Below are 25,926 nucleotides of genomic sequence, written 5' to 3'. Positions count from 1 at the left end.
AAGAGAAAGTTAACAACAGCAGGATCAAGCTTGCTATAGCTTCCAGCGTGGCGCACAAGCAATGGCATCGTCAGTGACCTCTTTCTCTCTCAGAATGAATGAAAAGTGATCACTGTCTCAAAGTTCATTGTCCAGCTTCCAAGGAAAACAAGAAAGGAGAGTAGGGGAACAAATAGAGATACTGATTGTAATAAAAACTGACTTTGGAGGTAAAAATAATAGAATCCGGTATTGAAGAGAGCAATGTTATAATACGAGAGCAGAAGTTTCACTGATCGACCCTCCCATCAATATCTGAACCACCTCAGAGAAGATTATGCCCATTAATGTCTCCTATGATTAAGGAGGGAAATGGCAACGGCCCAATAAGATTATCAAGGATTTGTCTGATCAAAACCCTCTCCTGGTGACAAGTAAAGAGAATAAATCGTGATGGCATGATCAATGAGACACGGGTGGGAACAGCTTCCAGTGGTGTATTGAGTGGCATAATCATGGTGGTTTGGCTTTGGTTAACCAGAAGCACCATACTTTCATGAATCTTTTTGTCATATAAACTTGTCTTTCCTCTAGAAGGAAAAACCACAAAAAAAAAAAAAGGTAGACAGGTTTGACAGGTCTCAGGGACTTCATCTGTTAGGATGGTAAGAATCTATCAAGGCCTTATTGTTATCCAAATTAGAACGTAAAGCTTGAAAGTTCCATTGTATCAGAAATGCCATTTTTCCTAGAAGGAAATCTGGATAGGAAACCTTGTTGGCGTGTTTCTTTTTATCAGGAAGAGTTTTACTGAACTTTATGAATATAATCACTAACTGGCGTCAGTAGTGGGAATAGAGATTGGAGTAGACAATGACTTCTCTAGAGCCCCTTTAAACTCTTTTGAATACAAAGGGAAAGAAAGAAAATATTTTGGAAAAAGTAGTTTGTGACGGAGTATGTAATATCAATTAACAAAGTACAGCAGTAACGGGAGAAGGTGACAGTGTCGTCCGTGTTTGGTCGTTTTTGTTGTTTGAAATATTCACAAGAAAAGGAAGAATATTCAGTACCTCCTTCTCCTACACGATGGAGTCCTAAAATTGGATGTACCACACTGTCAAAATAGAACAATGGAGCTGTGCCAGGGTTTCGTGAGTACTGTACTCAAACACCAGCACCAGACATAATGCCCACAACACCTGATGAAGAAGACCGGTATGGATATATTTTTGACCCAAGCCACATAAGATCAGCCAATTGACCATGGCCACCCTTTACAGAAATCCATAGTCAAAGTGGTATGTTGCAGCGTCCCAAGAACACCACCCAAACACCACGATCCTCTCCTCTTCTTCACATGTAGATAAATGTTTGGATCCCAGAGAAGGTAAACTGTACAGACAGAACATTCTCTAGGAGGTCCTCTCACCATCTATAGGAATTAACATCGTGGGATAAAAAAATATTAAATTACCTTATTTGACTTTTACATTTACGATAATAGAAACAGGATAAAGAATCAAAAGAATGAGAACGCTTGTGTTGACCAAACAAAATTATTATTATTATTATTTTTGAATTTAGAAAACGAAAAACAACTACTTGTTCAACATGTAATCCTTTCATCTACCTTTTATAACGTTACATACCTTAACAACCACTACTCAGTTTTTCTTCAGTGAAAGTGAAACCGAGCTTTAAATTGTTTTTGTCTGTAAAAACTTTACGTGAAATCTCATGCGAACCAAGCACAGGAATGTCATTTTGTTCTGCTTATTTGAAATCCAGTTGGAAGAATCGCAATATCTTGTTTGTGTTGAGTATCATCAATCAAAGAAGTTAAGATTTTGCAAATTAAACAAGAAAACATATATATATATTCTAAATTGATATATGACACTATTATCTCGGAACAATTATATTTGTTGTTGTTTGTTATTAAGCACAAAGCTAAACAAAGGGCTATCTGTTCTCTGCTAACCACGGGTATCGAAACCCGGTTTTTAGCAGTATAAATCCGCAGACATACCACTGTGCCACTGGGGGGGGGGCAATTATATTTAAAAAAACCTAAGGTAAAGAAATGTGTTAATATTTGTGGTAATACGCAATTTTGGTATTGTAAAATATAAAAGTCACTTAATTTTCCGATTATTTCGAGCCCCCCAGTGGCACAGCGATATATTTACGGACTTACAACGCTAGAAATAGATAGTCCATAGCGTAGCTTTGTGCTTAACTTCAAATAAACTGATTATTTCGATAATAAGAAGTCATGGTAACCTGACATACCTTGATTCATTTAGCTCTGCTAGCTATGAAGACTAGTTGTTTCTGAAAATTTCGAAATATTGAGAATTATGAATGATGATATATACCTACAAGACGGTCCTGTATGGCCAGGTGGTTAGGGCGCTCGACTCGCAATATGAGGGTCGCAGGTTCGAATCCCCGTCACACCAAACATGCTCGACCCCCTTTTAGCCGTGGGAGCGTTATAATGGGACGGTCAATCCCATTATACGTTGGTAAAAGAGTAGCCCAAGAGTTGGCGGTGGGTGATGATGACTCGCTGCCTTCCCTCTAGTATTACACTGCTAAATTAGGGACGGATAGCGCAGACAGCTTTCTTGTATCTTTGAGCGAAACTTAAAACAAACAAAACCACACGAAACTCTTGGCGCTTTTATGAAATCAAATCAGGATTTTGCTATACTAAGGTACAATACTGTTCAAACCTACCTGCTCACTTATTCAAAACGTATGTAATATTTTTTATGTGCCCCAAGAGATATTGACCTAAAACTGAGACTGTTGCAGTTTCAATATGTATGAGTATATATAATATATTTTTGAGTGTGTAACTTAAAAGAAAAGGAATTTTGGAAATATGTTTTTCGGTGTCACAAATTCAGTTAAGAAACTAAGCAAAGAATACAATCACGAAGGAGGCTTTCCTGAGCTTATGGTGAACTGTTTCCTCGTTTTATTCAGAAAGATTGTTTTTCAGCTAGAGTCAGACAAAAAAAATCAACAATAAAAAAACGATGCTGAGTCTGATTTGCAATAGTAAACTGAACAATCTTAAAAAAGAAAACCAAACCGAACGAGATTCGGGTAATAGAATAAATTCATCATCGAAAAACAACAACAAATAATTGAGTTATAGAGTGTAGGTTTTCATAACTGACTAAGCTTGGGCCTTTTTAGGATAACAAGTGTGATAAAAAATTAAAAATGAGATTGAAATTAATTTTGAATACTAGAGGGTAACAAAAAAGTACCAAGTAATAAACCTGTAATTCTCGACTTTTCTCGGTAAGTTTTTACAGTATTAGCTACAGTAAAGTGTAAGTTCGAACATTATTAAGGTCATGTCAAATCAAGCCATTTAAATAAATAACTTATATTATACAAATACCTTATTACTGCCGTTTCTTAGAAAAAAGCTGCAAAATAGTCTATCTGTGCTCTATTCACTGAGGAGAATCAAACCTTGTATTTTAGAGTCGTAAGATTGTAAACTTACCACTGTTTCACAGAGGATGCATGCACAAAACATGTAGGTAGTACGAAATTAAATGGAATAAAAATATAAGAAAGTGTCCAATATTGTGAAAGAAAAAAGAAGTTAAGAAGACCAAGTGAAAGGCATCAAAGACTCATGAGGATAATCTGTTTGAGAGATTTGAAATTTGAAGGAAATTTAGATTACTGAGGTGTTTCTTCTTATAAAATGTTAATAAATATTGATTTTATTCTAAGCGTAAACATTTCATATTTTTATGACGGTAAATTCGTGCATTTGAGAATGTTGTGGTTTCATGAATTTGTCGGTCGTACTATTAACAGCATGACTCTATGTAATTTCTCTTAGTTTCTCCCGATAATTGTTTTAAGAATAAAAACTATGCACGAAGCAAATTTCTCTAAAAGCTGACCCAATAATAACATATATCATAAGAGCTGGATCTAGTTTCAGGTTCACATTTTCAATTAAAATTCTTGATATAAAACAATAATAAGTTTCCATGCTGAGACGTGATTTTAAATTAAAAGGCGTTTTTTTTTTGTAGGTGGAGAATGACTGATTAACTGAATATTTATGTAAATACTTTCAGTAATCACAGGCAGTAAATATGGATCATTTGGTTCTTGTGTTTCGTCGCTCCTTAACGTTAAAAAATATAATTCGTAAGAGAAGTGTTATAAACTTTACAGAATTACTGATCTTTACAACAAACAAATGGCGTGATCTGTTTTTCAATAAGGGGCTTGCGCTAAGCGTTCCAGACAATATGTATTATTTAACGTTAATTTATTCATTACTGTTTTGTTTCGAGCACATAGAATAGACCAAAAATTGCATTCAATGAACGTTTCAACTACATTTTAAACGACTTCCATTAGCAACCAAAGTCACTAAGCCTTGTCAAATTCATTGAAGTACCTAATGAAAATTTTTATAAAAAATACCCATAAACACTGAAAAAATAATAACATTCTTCAGAATACTCCTGATTCGTAGAACAAACATTACACTTTCTTTCCCTTTACAAATAATGAAAACATATTATAAGACGTATCGGGAAAAGTTAGCTCCTTTCTTTTCGAACGAAGGATTAAAGACGTATGGGCACTAGTGAACATAAAAAAATGATCACCTCAAAGCAAAAAATAGTGAATTTATAACTAGGAAGACTTGCTTGTGTCAGAGGGTAAGTTATTCAGTATATCACATTCCTTATACAATTGTATTAGATTGAGTCAGATCTAGCCTAAATAACATTGCATTCTGTATTGTTTCACAACTCGAGGATCATGCATTTTTCACGTCGTTGAGCTACGGAAAAACAAAACAAAGAGGTTACTGTCTATACTTAACTTTTTACAAAGCATATTGAAACTTCAAGACGAAACGATTACACTACAAACAAGCAGGTTTGCTAATAAAAGACTAAACAGAAAGCCTAACAAGAGTACAAGAATGCCATTTTATAGACTATGGAACGTGCTAGACACATATAAGTAATTCTAAATATTTAACAAAGTTTGGTGGATCCATAGGATTAGAGTCTTTTCGTTATTTTAGTAAGTTAAGAAGGTATTAAAATTATCTAAAAAAGGCCACTTTTTCTTGTTGTGTTTTCTCAAAAACATTCTTAGTTTTGTGTAATAAACTTCAAGCTGTTCGTATTCTTTCAGTGTTTCTAATTAAAAGTTACAATGTATAGCTTAGATAAAATTCGAATATGTATAATAATCCCTGTCGGACATCTATGTAAAGCGTGACTTGTTTGTAGATCTGCCTGTAGTTTATGGATTTGTCTCGATAGTTTGGAAAAAAAAACCTGCGTGCTAGATTGAAAACATCAGAATGCTCAATATTATTACTTTGCATAAATATAATAGGAGGTGTTATAAGCACGGAATCAGCATTTGTTTGTCTGCAACAGTTATTATTGTTTGAAATATCAGATACTTTTCTTTTCAAATAATAAAAACTTCTGATCATTCGTCAAGGAGTAATTTCACATTTCAGTGGTCTATTATTTATATTTTATGTATTAACGGAAAGCCACTTGCTACATCATCATTTCTTCCAGAACTTGGCTGTACACTTCAATTTTAACTGCAAAAAATACTAAACTCATATCATTTTTTTAGAAACATAAGCCTTAGAAATTTTTTAGTAGAGTTAATGATTTGTTTTTTCACAATTAAGCTTTATGTATAGTTTAAATATAAATTTGGATGATGGTAAAATCAACAGAACAGGCCTTCTTAAAAAGACGTACATAAGACCACCCGAGTTTCGTCATTATGAGACGATTGCGAAACATCGTTTAATTAAACTAAATGGAAGAAATGAGGTTGGATGAAAAAGATTGGCTTTGTTGTGAAAACAAAAAAAATCAAGTACGTTACTGTGAAGTACTGGGACTGGACAGGGTTAAATTCGTAATTTGGAAGTTTGGGTTAGTTCGTTTAGATATTCAAGGTAAGCTGCACAAGGGCCACATGCGTTATCCATAATTAATTTTGAAGTCATAGACTAGAAAGAGGTAACTAGTCAATAGAAACCAACGCCAACTCTATGGCTACTCTAATCGAATATCGGGATTTGACTGGCATTCTTATAACCAACCAACAGATCCAAAATCTGGAGCGTAATTTTGCGAAGATGGTACTTGAATATATGGTACATGTATACCAGAACTTTAAAGATTAGGTCACACCCGACTCTATTATCTGAAGCAAGGTTATATTCGTGTTTTTATTTTTCAATCAAAATTTCCATATTTAAAGCCTGGACTAATTGCTAAATATGTTTTCCTACAGATGTAGTAGTATCTTATACTAAAATAATTTTGAATATGCAAATCAACAAGACACATGACAATTAAAATCGACATAAAGTCACGTTGGAGCAAAAATGTACCAATTTTGACATTGTTTGGCATTTTTTTAGGTAGTATGATGCCATTAAAATTTAACGCTTTTCAGTTTGGTATGTACGCAAAATATTCTTACACTATGATCATAAAGATGTATTTATGTCAGGAATTTGAAATTTCCAAGACAGAAATATCCCTTGTACTTAACGACAGAAGCATCGCCAGGTGCTTCAAAGATTCGGGGCTCGAGCCCTGAACTTACAGGAATTTTCGGCGTGTCTGTATGATATCGACTATGTTTTTTTACTCTGATTTTCCAAAAGCACCAAGTGGATTTGGGGCACTGTCAAATAGAATCGAAACACGAATACCGTGTACCAATGTCTAGCGATGCGTTTGCTTAATGACATTGGAGACCCAGGACCATTCCAAAAGATATTTGAAACAAGTGGTAAGCGTGTGTGACGAATTGTAACAAACGAGATTCACGAAAACAAACATCAGTGGCAAAAGCCGTCCACGTGCCCCAGGCAACAATACGCAACATAATTAAGAAAGACTTTGGTCAAGAAAAGCGACACAAATCACGTGCACAAAAGTTTCTTCTGTGATTTTTCTGTTGAACAGTTGAATGCCTTAAGCAGTTGGAGAATGAAACGGGTAATCATGTTATTACAATCGAAGACAAACCGGTGAAGTCACCAAACTCTTGAAACAGGCGCTGGGAAACCGTTGTTTTCCTATGCTAGATGACTCATGGAAAGCTTGTAAGGCGAAGGAGTGTGATTTGAGCACGACAGCCTTACGACGGAGCCTTTTACAATTGAAACTACAATGCACCGCTATTGAGAAGGTGTGTAGTTGTCAGGAAGAGCATGGCCAGACGTAACGACATGGACCGTAACGATATGTTGAGGTTCCAAAGTCGTATTAATAATACGTACGTATGTATCTACTATTTCTGTTAAAAACAACGTGACGTGCATTTGTATTTTCTTCTAAACTATGTTTATTGAGCATTGTAAGGCAGATTGGATTATGGATTACGTCTTGCACAACGTTTTTCATTGATTTATTTTCATGGCTTTATTTTATTTACAAAAGTGAGGTAAATGTTAACATTTTTTTACTCGAAATAAGATGTCTTATAGGTCATTTTTAACAAGTATATCTATGTTTCCTAATAACTAAATTGAATTATTTTACTAATGGATATGCTTCACCCTGGTTAACGAATAATAATCCAAATAGTATTGACCTGGGCTGAAAAACTACATAAATGATTATTTAAAGATCGCATGAATAGGTGAAACAGCTACACCTGTTTTTGCTTACTGGTTCAGTTAAAAAGTACCCGATGTAAGTGTTGTTTGAAATATATTGTGCATCACTTATATTTCGTTTATATAAACTTGATTTGTTTGCAATTTATATTAAATATCCTAACAAGTTTAATTTACAAACTATTTTATTTTACGGGATCGAATAAAAAATTATCTCAGCTTTTTCTCTACGGTATTGTAAAGCTTTGTGCACTGTGTCGATATTATAAAGTAAAATGCAGAAAGAACAATTCTGTTAATAAATATTTTCTCCTTTTGTTCCAAGTTTACGTGTGCCTGCATCACTTTTTCATGCACTCTTTCGTAATCTAATTTATTTATTTTGATTATGTCTGGTATTCGAAAATTGAATTTGATGACGAAGAGCTTAGAAAAAAACATAGGTAAGTGTTTTTAACGTGAAGTCAGCCTAAATATTTTACTTTTAATGAAATATCTACCTTTAAAAATTACACTTAAAACTTCTATAAATTATCGGTGTTACTATAAATTATCACAGTTAAACACAGTAAAAAAACAAAAAAACAACAGAAACAAGGATGGTAGAGGCTCTAAAAAGCTCAATCTTATAGATATTTTTTTAATTTAGATTAACCATGTATTCTTATTATCCCAACGTGTTTATTATGCACCTTCATCAAAAGCCTGTGAAATAAGGTGATAGATATGTTAAGTACGAGGAAAGTATTTTTCAACAACTGTCTGCACAGATGATGATTGGTACGGTAGTTTTAGATGCGGAAACATTAAGGACTAGTTTTAAGTTCTAGTTTCATTTCGCACGCGAGAACTGCGAACAAATGTCAGGTTACATTTGATAGACAGTGCATTCCCAGTTTCTGCAAGCTTCTCTAGGATAAAATTAATTTTTTTAAACGTTACGGTATATACCCTAATTCAACTTATTGGTATTATAAGTGAAACGTTTTCTGATTTCGACCAGAAATGTTAGTAAATAATCCAAATTATGGAGATGCTGTTGACCCTTGTAATACGCTCTCATCTTTAACTTTAGAAGTGAACATACATATATGTCTATATATATATACATACGTTTTTATTCGTATATTTTCAGCAAACTCATTCTCTTATTATTAATTGTCTTCTTTTTTCTGGAAAAGAATACAAAATACTTGAAGGGGTGTTAACCAGTTGTAATGAAACAGCAAACTGAAGGTAAGTATTGTAACCAATAAACTCACAGTTTAGATGTGAAATTCTCTTTTAGAAAAATGTATGTAAAACCCTTTTTATAACTCTTACAAACATAGCATGAAACATATGTGGCGGACATAAGAAACATGAATATAACGTGTCTTTAAATATTGTAACGTAAGTTTTGAGATAAAGATCTAGAAAATAAAACACAGAGAAAACAAGCATTTTTTTGATCGTTCTCTTACTTTACATATAAATCTAAAACACAAATTCTTCAAACACCGTATTATTTGAGAACATTCAAGGAAGATTTTAACTCTCTGCAATATATTACTCTTTTTTATTATTTAAAATAAGTTAAAGACTCCACAAGAAAACGTCATGCTAAATTCTTATGAATTTATATTTTTATTTGTTTTCAGGAATTTTATTTATTTTGTAAATACCTATTTCGTAATGATTAGTATTTTGTGTTGTTCATAGATGGCAATTCGTTATATTATCGAGCGTCAACTAGCGGCAAAAAGGTGTAGTTGGCTCCTTTTGGAGAAGTAAGTTATCGAAGCGCACGTAGTCTAAACAGTCATGTGTTTACGGATAACAAGGCTTTAACCTCTGAACACTTTACATGGATTGGGTAGTGAACAAAAATTAATGTTCAAATGAAGGTAAGACATTTCTCTCTGAAAACTTAGAAACAGTTCTTTAAAAAGTACAGATATTAAGTGATGAACAGAAGTAGTAACGCGAATTAAAAACCGTTGAAAATGTTGCTTGTTTATACATATACAGGTTTGTCTAGGAGATAAGAGTACTTGAGATAATAACACTCTGTGGAATGACTTTATAAAGTAAGAACAATAATGAAACCCTTGGGGGTTTATGTCTATTTCACTGTGATAATTCAATCTGTGGTATGATGTAAGGACTATATGATCAGAAAATGAAGTGTTCATTTATTAGTTTAGCTGTCGGTTGATTTGATAGGAAAAACGTCAACGAATCTTCTCCCAGTAAAATACAACTCACTAAATAACAATAAAACACTCAGGCAGCTTTTAAGTAGCATAAGTTTAACAAATTCGCCAATATTTCTTGATTTTTATACCATTACCAATCTTGCATATACTTGGCCGACTAAATTTTTCGTTAGTAATTTCCAATTCCATTGTCCAATATAATATGATTTCGTCCCTGCTAGAGCACGTAAGGATGTAATTCTAGCACATATCACTTTGTTTTTGAAAGGGTGTAGCTCTTTGAGAGCGTGTTTTATTGCTATCTTCTTTTTGGATATATGTTGAAAGATCAAATAAATACATCCCAAGTTCCTCAAGAAATTACACGCTATATATTGATCTAATATTTTAGTTACAATTTCATCAAGAAGATTCCTTAATTGCAGAAAATTAACTATAGACTTACCTAGTGAACATAGATTAATAATAAGCGAGCTTCTAGTACATAATGTATACGCATGGTGGTGTCGACAAACGCACAAAGATGATGAACTAATATGTACATAATGTTGCATTAAATACAGATAATTTCCGAAGCATTATAGACAATATTTTAATTAAGCAATTTGATCTTCAAAGGCCATTTGCACCGATAACACTTAATTGTATTAAAACGGGTTTCACACAAATTTCATACTATCAAATACTCTCTCATATTAATTAGTTTAAAACAATTCTCCATTCTGTGCAAAACATAATACAAAAACTAATCCAGGGATTAACAGTAATGTATAAAGAATTGAATCTATGCCAATATAGTGTAATACAGGAAATTTTAAAAAACTTTGTGCTCTGCTCAAAATTTCTCCTGTAATGCGTAAAGCAACTGTAGCGTTAGTAAAGACAACGCTTTTTCTCACATTTATGCCCCAAACAAAGGTTTACTACACACAAAAAAATGAGCTCTTGAAACAAACTTCACGTATTAAAGTGCACATTTCTTATTGTTTCTTGCTAGTATGTCTGTTTTTCTTTAATTCTTACTGAATTTGTAATTATAAAGCTTCTTAGAAAATTTCATTTACGGCCTTAAGCTGTTATCTTTTTGTTTATACGATAATATATGTTTCTATATCATAAATATTGAAATAAATCTAAATGACAATTAAGATGAAGACCATATTCTGTCCGATAAATGCATTTAAATTACTTTCTCCATAATGTTTCTTAGTTACTGTTATATTGTAGCAAAAATGGATGATTTTGTAATTTACACTTTAAATTCAGGTCGAGTCACATAGTTTGCACTGATGCTACTCATGTTCTTCGAGTTTTTTGATTTGCACGACTCGTTCAGAACAGTATGATAATGCTAATATTCTAAAAAAAAAGGCAGTTGTTTTTGCATCAGTTCAGATTCAGTGTAATCATTCACGATGGACAAAGAATTAAATTGAATAGTTACTCTCCTTTCAAGCCCTATTGGAATGGAAAACACTTAAATTAAGCCTCAATTTTCAGTTATGTTAAGTTCAAGAAATCCTATATTAAATCTATGGATATCACGTAACCAGCAAAGACATGCAAAATTTAAATAACAATTTCAAAGAAACACGTTTGCTCCAAAACCGCTTTGGATTTTGTTTACCTGTGAAAGTACCGATGAAAGTATGATTTTATATCCTAAAAGGTACTGAAGAAATGTTTAAATACTACTCTTTCATCTACTAGACAGACTTCTTCAAATTCATAGTTCGTTTTTCCTAACGGTTTTTGTGTCGAGTATATTTGAAATGTGACGCTACAGTTACTACATTTTCTATATGGTCATGACTTTTAGCGGCCATATAATGTTTTCTTTGGGTAATGTCCTTAGTTATAAGTACTCAAAAATAACTATGCATTCTGTTTCTTCCAGCACATTTTCTTAAATACATCTATAAAATACTTGTAAAACAAGAGAACGTGTAATTTCGGAAATTACAGTCCTTCATTGTAAGAACTTAAGTTAAAGTAACTATATATGTATTTCTGTTTTCCCAACAAAGCTGTGGAATTGTAATGATTGTTTACTTGTCATTTAGGTAATCCTGGAATCTGAAGAAAAAAAGGAAGAATTTTGTTATGAAAAATACTTTTGACTAAAAAGTGAAGGTTAATTCAGTGCTTCTTGAAACAAAATGATACTGTTAAATGTGATAAGTCTGTTATTTGTTTTATCAATTCTGCCATCTACAATAGCATTCAGAAGTGAGAACATTGTTATTCCGCATGATGCTCAACCAGGTCATATTATTAAAAAATACACTTATAATGGACAAACGTTCAACATACTCGATATCGAGTTGTCAGACACTTTTGTTATTCTTAGAAACGGTATTCTCATGTTAACTTCAGATATTTCTCATAAAGTAGGACACCCATTTTATCTAGTCGTTAAAGAAGAGTACCAAGAATTTACGTTACATGACATCCTTGTAATACACGTGAAACATAAAAAACATATGTTGAGGTTTGACAATGATCTCTACTGGGGAAGAGTGTCAGAGAATCTTCCCTCTGGCACATTGGTCAAAGGTCTGGAAAAATTATTTGCTTTTGGAGGACAAAACAACGAAGTTAAGTACAGCATTGTCTCTGGAAATGATGACAACTCCTTTAGCATCATTCCCTCTTCCCTCAACAGGTCAGTAGTTGTTGCTGTTGTGACTAATCATCCTCTTGATCGAGAACGGCAAGCCATTTACAAGTTATTGTTGCGAGCTGCAGATGAACTGGAGATCGACAGTGCTGAAACAGTTCTCTTCATCAGTGTGTTGGATATGAATGACAACCCTCCAATTCCTGAAAAGTATATCTACAAATATCACGTACCACGAAATACGAAACGCTTTTCTGTCATCGGAACTATCAGAGCCACAGATAAAGATGGAGATCGTCCTATTTATCATTTTCAAACTCGTCATCCAAAACTTACCATAATTCCCCAAACTGGTGAGATTTTACTGACAGGAACACTTGATCAAGAAACTTACAAGTTATTCATAAAAATTCACGATAATCGCAATCCTCGAAAATATAGCCAAAGTATTCCTTTAATCATCACTACATCTAAATCAGATCCATTTATCAGAGCAACGACTTTATTGGACGTAACTGAAAATGACACGCAACATCTAGTGCGGGCAAAACGATCTGTAAGGGCTACGAAAAGTTATGAATACAAGGAAAGTGATGGAAGCATTGTTCATAAAATCATGTTTCAGTTGGAAAAAGAACACCCCAAAGAAGTTTTTGAAGTCGAAAGTCCTAATCGATGGGTACAGGTAGATAAGGCGGGCGTTATCAGAGTGAAAGAACCGTGGAATTATGAACATCTAGGGAAAGAAAAAACTATTGATTTCTGGGTACTTATATCAAAGCCAGGTGCTTCAGGTAGGTTTATTTTTCTCTCTTTTCTTTTATAAATTCATTATTATCAATATATATTTAGATTTAGAAATTATATATCTGACTTTCGAATCTCATAATGTTGATATTATATTATATTTATCGAACTTTGTTTGCGTGAACTCTGGTTGTTGGATTACTGTTTATCTGAATTGTTAGTTTTTTGATGTAGAATTGTTTATTCTTAGAACTAGCCAATTTTTCATTGTCATTTCACGTTTCCAGGTCTCGCTTTAGTCATTATTACATGGAGCATGAAACCCTGCGTGCTCTTGTGGGAATGTCGAAGATGTGTATGAATTAACTCAACAATATTTTCTTTCCAGACATAACTTATTTTCAACTTATATAAATATCCAATAATTTATTTTTCTGATAAAAAACAACAACATTGGAAACACGAATTGCCAAAAAAACAAACAAAAAACAACAACAACAACAATATTTAAACGTATAATGCCGTTCGCTAAAATGGGACAAATTAAAAGAAAAACTGAATTATGCTTTTTTTAAGAACGCATATAAATAGTGCTTAGTTAACTGAATGAGTTTGATTTGAATTTCGTGCAAAGCTACACGAGGGCTATCTACGCTAGCCGTCCCTAATTTAGCAGTGTAAGACTAGAGGGAAGGAAGTTAGTCATCCCCACCCACCGCCAACTCTTGGGCTACTCTTTTAACAACGAATAGTGGGATTGACCGTCACATTCTAACGCCCCCACGGTTGAAAGGGCGAACATGTTTGGTGTGACGGATATTCGAACCCGCGACCCTCAGATTAGGAGTCGAGCTCCCTAACCACCTGGTCATGCCGGTCCGAAAATATGGATACAGGTTTTATGGAACACAATGGAATGACCCCAGTGGTGCAGCGGTATGTCTGCGGACTTACAACGCTAGAAACCGGATTTCGATACCTGTGGTGGGTAGCGTACAGATAGCCCACTGTGTAGCTTTGTGCTTAACTACAAATAAACAAACAAAATGGAGTATTGAGCGATACATATAAATATATTTGTATGTTCAGTTATTCAAACACAAAAACGCTGTGATTTTTTCTTTCATCTTCATGAATGCTGCACCTATTTAGATCCTCACACTTCAGGTTTAACCTTATAGATTTTTATTTGCTGGTTTGGGCGATTAAATTAAATCGAACTGTATGCTAGAGTGAAGTGCTTTTGAAATTTTTGATTTTCTAATGCCTGGCAATTGTAGTTGCTTAATGGTTCTGCCATGAGAAATTGAAAATTGCACTTGTATGGTTCTCTTAAGCCCAAATCATGCAATGTGCAATTTCTAAAGTTTTTTGTTTTTTTTCATTCGATAACTTATAGGATTTAAATTTTTGGTAATTTTCAGAGATTTCTCTGATAATAAAAATAACACAAATACTGTTAAAAATCCATAGTTACTACTTTTTTTTTAGAAACAAATATTATTTTTTTCTGTTTAAAACTTTTTGAGACAATTTGCATTTAAATTGACTCATTTTAATCGAATTTTTCCTAAAATGTTAAAACAAAGTGCAAGATCTTTACGCATTACGTTTTGATTGCTTTATTTCACCTTAAAATATTGATAAAATTAATTACAAAAAAATATTGATAAAATTAGTTACAAAAAAGGTGTTTTCTTGCATCTAAGAAAACGGACGAAAAGTGTATTTATTTTTATGCTACGTTTCCATACCTGGGCCATGTAATATTTCCTTTAATAAGAACTGTGATTATGAGTTTGCCTTTTCCAATTTTTGCAGGAAAAAGTAATAAGTTTATGAACCAATAACCAGAAAGTTAAGGAAACGGTAATGTTTTTCAAACTGTGCAATTTGTTTGTTTGTTTTTAAGCCAAAGCTATTCAATAGGCTATCTGTGCTTTGCCTCCCAGGGGTATCGAAACCCGATTTTTCTCGTCGTAAGCTTACAAGACCTTCCGCTGAGACACCGGGATCACCGTAGTCCGTAAAGGATTAACATTGCTATAATGCACTTATAGACAGTTATAGGTTCAGAAAGTTCTGTTAGTTAGTTTGTCTTGTGAAACTTCCCGCAAAACTACTCGAGTGTTAACTGCGCTTGCCGTCCTTAATTTAGAAGTGATGGACTAAAAGGAAGACAGTTAGACAGCACCATCTACCGCCAGCTTTTGGGCTACTCTTTAGCAACTAAAAGTGGGATTGTTCATGATATTATAACGCATGCACGGATGAAAGAACAAGCGTAATCGGTAAGGAAATCGAACCCGCCACCCCCAGATCGTGAGTTGAGCGTTATATCCACCAGGTTATTCCAGGTCGATTCTGTCAGAGATACCGATGTAATTTTATTGATATAACGTAGGTTAATATATAGCAGAAGTTCGTGAGAAAATTTTATCATCACTAATATATAGCCCCCCCCCCTCCCAAGTGGCACAGTGGTATGTCTGTGGACTTACAACGTTAGAAGTCGGATTTCGATACCTATGGTGGGCAGACCACCGATAGCCCTTTATGTAGTTTGTGCTTAACTACATACAAACAAAAGACAAATAAACGAATCTATAAGTACTCACATCTAAACAAGTTATAGGGTTGAAGATACGTAGCTCACAAGGCTCCTCTAAACTGTTCACAGAACACTCCATATGTATTTATGTATATATATATGTGTGTGTGTGTGTCGGTACAAATAATTTATGTGCAAAATGTGTAAAAAAAAAAGATATATAAGATATTTATGTGGCTTAAGAGTTTCATTTACAATCACAAATAAAGCCAAGAAATACCTTTATTATAAATTCAATTATCATAAAATTATTGTTGTAACGAACACGAAATAGGCTTAACTAAAGTTATCTTTGTATTGTACTTCCAAATTTAGAGTAAAATTTTTTTGATTCGTTCATTCGAAAACTTTAGCGATTATGTTTAAAAATCTATTAGAATTGCAGATTTTACTGAACACAGCAACAGTTTTTATTACTGTTCAACTCCACCAACCTGAAAGAGTTGTATGTATTTCAATCACTGTATTAAAATTGAGGTTTTAATTGAAACCTGAGTTTTTACTCAGAAGATATACTCGAAGAAATGTTTTGTTCATTGCTTTTTTTAATGCAAGTATGATAACAAAATAGCTGATGGTCCAAGTGAAGAGAATAACCAATCTTCGTGACACCATGGGTGATTTTATAGATAAAGTAAGTCATAAAAGAAAAACATATTTTTTGTCGTCGCTTATCTAAACAGATGACTTTTCATTCATTACACCCAACGTCTACCGTCACGAATAGGCTAAAACATAGTTATGATCTACATAAATTATGGCTTTTACACCTTTCTAGAAACCCCGTAAAGACATAAAAGCTCAATTATAATATGTCTTATCCAACTGTGCCTTGTTATTGAAGCTTTGTTGCGTTTAAACCGAGTATTGTTATTTTTTATTTCACACTATCTTATAAGTTTGGAATGGAAAGAGCTTTCCTTCTACATTATCTCAAATACTCGCAAACTTCAGCGAGGAGTCGATGGCGTATTGAATTATTCGTAAACTGACAAAGATCGCTAACTCATGTACCACCGAGAGGTGTCAAATAGGTTTCGATGGCGTATTGAATTATTCGTAAACTGACAAAGATCGCTAACTCATGTACCACCGAGAGGTGTCAAATAGGTTTCGTAAAACTGCAAAGTTCTTATCAATTTGATTTATGTAGATCGATTGAATGAGTTTTGAGGACGTGCGAAACTCGTAGACCTTTCGAGTTAATGACCTTTCTGTTAATGTTTTCATTGCGATTTGGAAGGAACAGAATGTATAGAAACGATGTGAACATACCACAAATTCTGCATGAAGAAATGGAAAAATTATTTAGTTGTCAGACAGAATTACGGACGTAGCGACGTGGACTGTAAAGATGTGGTGACGTACCAAAATCGTGTTAATATAACATACTCAACTTCAATTCAGAGACTGATAACACTTAACCCGCTATATATATGAATCTATATTCCGATTAAAAAATATTAGCTTCTAATGATAATTTAATATCTTACCAACTACATGTCAAAGTAATACGTATTATACAAAATAACTGGCAGATTCGTGATTTATACAAGGAATTCATTACCACTGAAGCTTCTAATTATACGAGTACTAATATGTATGTGTATATAATTTTTATACATTCATATTTATGCAATATGTTGCAAATACCATTAATGCCACTACATCAATACATTTATATATAAATACATATAAATTATATTTTTAGTTGAAAGATATTTGCTTCTAGCGTGTTAGTGGCTTGTTTTCTGTTTCAACTACCTTGTTTGTAACATTTCCGTCATACAAAAGGGATGTTATACCCGGATGTCGTCATCATTAATGTATTATTTTATCGATACTGACGCTGTGGTGTCTGCTTGTCTGCATCAATAATATATCTTTGACTCCAGTCAAATCTATAAACATATCTTTTACGCAATAATAGTATCGTGGTTTAGCTTGAGAAAAGAAAACGCATAATTTGTCCTTGTTGTCAAGATAACATACAGAGTCATTATATTATAAGCGTTATTGCCATATTTCAAAATAACCAACAATTAGTTATTGGATTAAGTTCCTTGTTCTTTAATATTTCAATCTAAAAACAAAAATAAAAACACACATCTGCACATGCTACCTTCATAAGATGTGTGGCTTTACGTCTATATACAAATCGAGTGAGGTGTGGCTTATTGGTTATCGTGCCGGTCTGCGGATTGAACGGTCCAAGGCTAGAAACGTGATATCTTTAAACACGCTTTGCATTAGAATTAAGGGCACTAATTCCACTCTGAGGTTCAAAGAGCTGGACAAAGTCCGTGTAGTGGCAGGTACTTCTGGCTGGTTGCTCTCCTTCTGATCAGGGCTCCAATTTAGGAGCGTAACCAGGATTATGGTTTATGAGATGCCATAACGTAACAACTTCTGAAAATCTTTTCCCCTTCTTTCTTTGAAAGGTTATAGATCATCTGAACATTGCTTACGTTGAGCTGCTCCATGTTTGAAATTATGTTCCTATCTCCCACTTACAAGATAGTAGGACCAAACGTGGCATAAATACTTAGGTACCATGGGCGGGTGTCCTAAAAAGGTTTGTTTTCTAGTGTGGGCCTCTTTGGTGTAGCTATCGTGGTAATTGCGATCATGGAGGAGCTTCATCGGTACGTCAGGACATCTATGAATCATTACAGGCCTTTGAACTCCCCTTCTGAGTACAGGTGTTTTATGATAGGGAAGATAATTTGGACTTGTATGTGTATATTGAATAGTTCTTTTTTTGTTATGTGCAAAATATTAAGAAATACGTAGAAGAAGAAACTAGGCAGAACAAAGTAATGAACGGTATAAAAAGAAGAAAAAACATTTGTTTTCTCGCTAGATCCATTTAGGGCAGTTACCTCGTCCTTAAAGAAAAATAAGTACACATAACGATTGTAATTTGTATGCTTTTGTTTTGACTGTGTGAGGTACATATATTATGTAAATCTGGATTAGTAAAAATACTTAACACAATGCTCTCCCGAAAAAAACAAAAAAATTGGAATCTATACAGTAACAGAGTCGATCTGCAATACTGTGCTTAAAAAGAAACTATAGGTGTTTATGTGCAAAATATACTAACTAAAACAGCCTTCACCCCCAAAAATACACTAACTAAAACAGCCTTCACCCCCAAAAATACACTAACTAAAACAGCCTCCCCCCCAAAAATACACTAACTAAAACAAAAACACTTTCAACCGCTTGTCGATGTAGAAATAACACTTTATATACGTATCAGTAAGACTGAAAACATAATGTGTCTTCTAAAATGGAAGCCATTTCACGTGCTGTTTGTGTATAGCAAATATTCTTGGCTGACGTCACCTAAAAAAGATAACGTGTTGAAATAATCCTGAGCAAGAACTTAAGTGATGATTTTGGTCTAAGATTTTTATTTCAAGCAACTTTTGAGAATAATCAGATATTATGAAAGCGGCAGTGATTTGGCGGTAGAGATTTTCTAATCTCTTAAAGTTTATTTGCAATACTTCTGAGCAAAAATCCATTTGTGTGGTATGATTGCCAAATTTATAGATTGACAGAGGTTTTAAAGTCCTGTGTACACTATGATCACAGCGGTAGCTGAAGCGCTGATAGCAAACTTTATAGAAAACTTTTAAATGTATGACCATAATTTTTTACTTAGTTTATGCTATAATAAATGTATGATATAAATGTTTCTAAGAATTTGTTTCTCAGAGATCAAGGCTGAAAATTCCCAATTTCAAGATAATAGTGCTTATTTTTACCACTTCGCTATATTTTCTCCAGTATGGATCCCAAACGTAAATGAAACTTAAGATGAAGGTTAAGGTAATTTATAAGATCATAGGGTTAAGTGGTAAAAATAATGATGGCTTCCAAATCTTTTCCAGTTTAGATTAATTTATTTTACAGAATAATACCAAAAATCATTTGTATCTTTTTGAAAAGACCATCAAGTTCGTTAAATTTTCTATGAATACAGTATTTTCTACAACGATCATAACTTATTTATTTCTTCTTTTTTAACAATTGGCGATGTTTTCATGAGATCAGGCTTATTATAATTAGTGTCTTCTCCCATCTGTTGTGCAGCTTTTTACGAATGGGCTAACATCTTCCAAGCGCATGCTTAAGCCTACTAAAGGTGCAAATGCCCATTGGAGCTTCGTAGAGGACTTGAAAGGTATACGATCAAAAGGGATCCCAGATTCTTAGATCACCTTTTTCATGAAAATCGCTCGTTGATTTCGAGATATGTCTCCAAACTTCTTATCATGAGTTTTGGGTTGGAGAGTTCTGTTTCGTAATTATAGCATTTACTTTATTATTTAGGGCGTTGGATTTGATTTTCTTGTGAGATTTCTTAGCGCCTTTTTTGTCTTGAATACTCATCTACGCGAATTTTACTGCTCTGATGTGGAACATAAAAGACTCCCTTTATCGAAATAGTGTATCCTTTAGCTGTACATCATATAACAATCTTGTTGATGAAATTTTTTTTTTAAAGATCAAGTTTTGGAAACATTTTAAAAGTCCACTAGGTGCGGTTTCATGTGCGGAACGGATGCCTTTCAAGTGATAGTAATTCTAGAACCATCCCAAAACTGAAGGGAAACGGCTTTCTATAGGATGCATGATGTATACATTACCAAAATTAGTTGTTTTTGACTTAAGTGGTGTATTGAATATTTATCTTTTTTGCTTTTCTTCACCAAAATACGCAATCATGTTTTTATTTTCATATTGCTAGAAGAAATTGAGTATGTGAATAAGTTTGTTTTGTCGGGCAGCTACACAATGGGCTATTTGTGCTCTGCCTACCGAAGGTATCGAAACCCAGTTTTTGCCGCCGTAAACCTTGGGAATTACTGCTAAGTTCTCGGAGGGGGAAATGAAATAAAAAAAAAGGAAAGAAAAACGCGATTAATTAACATACAAAGTAATTTATTTCGAGTTTCTACTTATAAATGCTGCATGTGAGACATTATTCTAGTAGAAAGATACCAATATATTTGAACGAGACGTGTTTTGCGTATAAATGGATGAAACATTATTTCGGTAGAAAGATTGTGATCTATTTGAGTGAGATATTGTTTCAGTAGAAAGATAATGGCATGTTTGAATGGTATAACAATTCATGTTTAGAGTCTTAATTTGTATATTTCAAACATGATCTAACTGAAATACTCATTTAGCTAATTCTGAAAACGAAAGAGGAACAAACTGTTTGAAAATTGTGATTCAAAGAGGCACAGTTTATATGTGTACTTGTAAAAATACTTTTAATGGCAAGCTATGAGACAAATACATCCCCTGTAATAAAACTAGGCAAATAAGAGAAAGTTTTTCTTTCTATGTTTATAAATTAAGTTTCATTTCAGCTCCAGGTAGTTTCACTCTATCAGAAAAGTTTCCGGAACACATAACTATCAAGAGGTTTTATAAAACAAATATATTTTTCAAATGTAGAACAATAGACATTAGTGAGTGTTTTGCTTATAAATAGATATTTATATGCTGACGGACTTTTAGGCTAAAGAGTGTGCTGCAGCCTAGTAATAAATGGACAATATTTCAAAAGTTCACGAATTTTATTAGGATCTGCAGGTTTATGGAAGGAAACACATAACAGAACTGCTTAGAACCATGTCTTGGAGATTATCATCATGGCACTGTAATGTAATAAAATGAGTCTGTATACTGAGAAGTTAAAAAAATACATCTTTGTATGGTAATGTCGATTACGAAATGTTTTCCCATTTTTTTATGGTAATGCCTATTACGAAATGTTTTTCTTTTATCTGTATAGTAATGTCCATTACAAAATGTTTTTCTTATCTTTTTTATAGCAATGGAAATGTTTTTTATATTCTTTATTGTAATGTCCATTACGAAATGTTTTTTTCTTCTATTTTTTTATGGTAATGCCCGTTACGAAATCTTTGTTTATATTTTTTATGGTAATGTCCATTACGAAATGTTTTCCCATCTTCTTTTTATGGTAAGGTCACCAAAAAAATGGGTTTTCTATCTTTATATGGTAATGCTCTTCACAAAATGTGTTTCCTATCTTTTTATAGGAATGTCCATTGCGAAATGTTTTTCCTATCTTTTTATGGAAATGCCCATCACAAATTATTTTTCCTGGCTTTTAAGCTCTCTTGCAATATGAAAACAACCTCTGAATGTAACGACCGTTACATTATCAGGTTTTCCTAAGAGGTTAGCAAATGTATGCGTTTACCACTTGAACTTTGTTCGAATAGCACCAACCTATAAATATCTCAGATTACATTTCACGCTAACTCTGAGGAACACAATTGAATATTATCATATCACTATACTAAACTTACATCTAAGGTTCGCCTTATGTTGTAAAATATGTTTATCAACTGATTATTCACGTGAGATAACAAACGTTTCTTTATTGGGGTAGATTTTTGAACAAAATACAATGGAAATTATTAATACAGTAACACTCGATATCTTAATTTTATTCATCCCTGTTTCATTAATTTTGTGGCAGTTGGCATGTCCGTTACACTGTTAGCAGCACGTCTACAGATAGTAACACCCTATATATTTTGATTTTATTCATTTCTGTTTCTATAATTTTGCGGCAGCTAGCATGTCCAGGATATTGTTAACAGCACGTCTATGGACAGTAACATTCTACATTTTAATTTTATTCATGTCTGTTTCTTTAATTTTGTGGCAGCTAGCACGTCCAGGATATTGTTAACAGCACGTCTATGGACAGTAACATTCTACATTTTAATTTTATTCATTTCTGTTTCTATAATTTTGTGGCAGTTGGCACGTCCAAGATATTGTTAACAGCACGTCTACGGACAGCAACACTCTATACGGATTGACATGAATTTAAAGGTTTGATACTGAATGAAAAGGAATTCCAGGTTTCATAAGCACGGGATTGCTAGAAAATTATAATAGAGAAGTAATAAGATATTTGATAAGGTTCCAACTATCACTACTATCAATAATTCAGTACAATTGTTAGAAACTATTTGGCCACTTTATAAAAAAGCCTTTTTCCAAGCAAAGTGTTCTAGAAAAAGTCCAATTAAATATATATATATATATGGGTATATAGCGAATACATTTTTTCTCAAACTTGAAGCTTATTAGAATAAGTATGGTTTTTTAAAACCGCTTAGTAAATGAATGATAACTTGATTCCAACTAAACTAGTTTGTTTATTAAAAAAAAAAAAAAAACACTATAAATTTTGAAGAACAACAATATTACTTTATTTCATAACAATATTTATTGATCCAATATGAGTTTTCAGTAAAAAAACAGAAGAGTATATGATAATATTTTGAGTTTCTCTTTATTGTATACCGCTGCAAACTTTCTAGGTTGTAATACGGCCGAACTGACGAGATATCGTATTGAGAATTTGTTTGAAGTTAAGCACACAGCTACACAATGAGGTATCTGTGCTCTGCCCACCACGGGTATCGAAACCCGGTTTCTAGTGTTATAATTCCGCAGACATACCGCTGTGTCTCTGGGCGGTCGTATTGAGAGAGAATCTTAGACTGGACAATGTGTACTGGAAACCCGTATTTATACAGTAAATAATAATGTGCTTTAAATTATCAGTCTCATAATGATGTTAAATGTCATATTGCGCCAGTTAAAACGTTGTATTCCTTCATATAGTGAAGGCTATTTCAAGGCTTCTAGGCTTAATAACTGCTCTTTGAAACTGCTACATAAATATGAACAACTGTGTGCCAGTTATGGCTAGGCGTAGCCTAATCGTTAGCGTTCCGAACTGCGGATCTGACAGTCCATGGTTCTTGTCCTGTTACCCCAAAATAAAAAAACAAATCGCGTTCCACACTTCGCGTTATAAGAGTGAAGATATAATTCCACTATCTGAAGAGTTGGCGGTGGGTGCTACTGACTATGTGCTTTCTTTCTAATATATCAGTTCAAAATTAGGGATGACTAGCGCAGATAACACTTGAATAGCTTTATGCGAAGATCCGAAATTAAACAAACCTTTTTTTACAGGATTTCTCGTAAATCTACAGACAGGTCTATCTTGTGTAGTTTTGCGCAGATATCCAAACTAACCTGCTGCAGTTAAACTAGTTCAGTTATAATAACTTCGAATATATAGTAAAGATTGATAGAGACATTCTGTTTTAAAGTTTGTTCCAAAATTAAGTGCATTGCAAGTGAGTGAGTTTTAGCAATACTATTCGAGTCGTGAGAGTACAGATGATTATGACATTTATAATACTAAAAGCCTCCATGTGCGTTTTCAATCTTACTTGGACTTACAAGACTGACTTCCATCAGTTATCAAACGTCTAATAAATCCTTATGAGTTTCCCAGAATATTGAACTTGACCATATGTGAAGAAAAATAACCTTCTTATTAAAAATTTTATTCAGCTAATCAGTTTCGTTAACATGTTTTAAATATTTACGAGATTAAGTTGATTCTGAGTTAAAACATCTGGCGTTAATCCACGAATGACTTATTGTTGATGTCAAAAACATTGTTTTAAACGATTTTTGGATTCTCACTTCGTCATTACAATCCGTGTCACTACATTCGGTCATGCTTTATTGGACGACTGTGTATTTGGACAGCAGGTTTGCAGCGCAGTTTACATTGCGTGAAGTTCCGGTCATAAAAGTGTGTTAAGATTAGGGATTTAGAGTGTACAAGATGGGGAATATTCATTGTACTTATGACATTATAAAACAATGGAATATGGATCAGCTTGGGAAACAAGGACCATCCAGAAAGAGACCCACAACAAGTCGTACCTCAGTCGTAGTAAGCGAAGTGAGAATCCGCGAACACAACAATTAGTGTCAAAAACTGTATACGTATCTCAGACAACAATACGCAAATATTCAAGAAGGGTCTTCGTGTAGAAAAACGACACAATTCACCTGTATACAAGCTATTTCAGTGACATGTCCGTTCAACAGTCGCGTTTCTCAAGCAGCTGAAAAACTAAACATGTATTCATACTCTTCCACACGAATATATGCCGGTCAATTCGACGGACACCGTGTCTATAAATTCCTGTGCGATCGGAGTGTTTAAACGGGCACTGAGAAGTCGTTGTCTCGGACACTAGACATATGGTAAGGGAAAGGGAAGACGGATGTGTTTTGAACATAACAACGTACAACTGAGCATATGAATATTTTGCGACGGAAAGGGCTGTTAATATCCTTCCCATAAGCGATCACTTTTCTGTGGCATCGCAATACCGACGTAAGAGCAAACAATGTCAAAATATAGTTTTGATATATGCCGTTCCACCAAGACTCTATATCGGATGATGTTGTCACGGGATTTGTTGATTTGTCTAATCAAACTTGTTTTAATGTAATGTACCCAACGTGTTGTAGTATCATATAAACAACCAATTATCAATGAGAATCAAATTCATCTAAGTATTATATCTCTTAGTTAACACAATCTGAGCCTTAAAGTTGGAAGGCTTAAGTAAATAGCACGTCGTTTTAAAAAAAGAACAACTAATGTTTTGATCAGTGATACAGTTTATTGAACATTTATGTTAAGCGCAGATAGTAGCATTTACCAAACCTTAATATTTCATACTGGTGCAATTCACGACTGATTATTTATAAAGAAAAATATAAGAAAACGAAACATTCATTGTCCCGGTTTTAATACATTCCTTCTTTTCTAACACATTTTTTTTGTTCTTCTTATAATATTACTTATACAACTGATTTGGTTTTCTATAACTTTACATATCGTTTTGGCCACAGGGAGGATGTCTACAAACACAAATAGAATACTCTCGACTTTACTTGGAATAACACATATTTTTCTTTTGGAATGAAATTCCATATTATTTGATAAAAATATCAACTCACTAGTCACTTTGAGTTTTGAGGTATTTCTCATCCCAAGTGCAATGAAAGCTGTTACTGATAATTTACAATAACGGGTATTTTTTGTATTGTGTTTGTAGACTTTGATTGAACAGTATCTTATGGGATGCAAGAGCATGATGAGTTAAACAGTTAGATCGGATACTACTAC

The 25,926-nt window shown here is 33.6% G+C and overlaps 1 protein-coding gene across 1 annotated transcript in view; it reads left to right on the top strand.

Moving 5' to 3' along the window:
* Positions 1-9,445: 9,445 nt before the first annotated feature.
* LOC106457052 (neural-cadherin-like) overlaps positions 9,446-25,926 on the top strand; it is a 137,625-nt gene continuing 121,144 nt past the window's right edge. Inside the window, exons 1-2 of the mRNA XM_022382870.1 lie at positions 9,446-9,549; positions 11,925-13,275. Of these exons, the coding sequence (XP_022238578.1) occupies positions 12,021-13,275 (1,255 nt within the window). The 5' untranslated portion in view covers positions 9,446-9,549; positions 11,925-12,020. The remainder of the gene's footprint in view (positions 9,550-11,924; positions 13,276-25,926) is intronic.

Source organism: Limulus polyphemus, unplaced genomic scaffold (genome assembly GCF_000517525.1).
Source record: "Limulus polyphemus unplaced genomic scaffold, Limulus_polyphemus-2.1.2 Scaffold287, whole genome shotgun sequence".
In the NCBI taxonomy this organism is placed as follows: domain Eukaryota; kingdom Metazoa; phylum Arthropoda; class Merostomata; order Xiphosura; family Limulidae; genus Limulus; species Limulus polyphemus.
The sequence above is the reverse complement of the archived record's forward strand: the minus strand, read 5'-3'. Positions and strand labels throughout refer to the sequence as shown.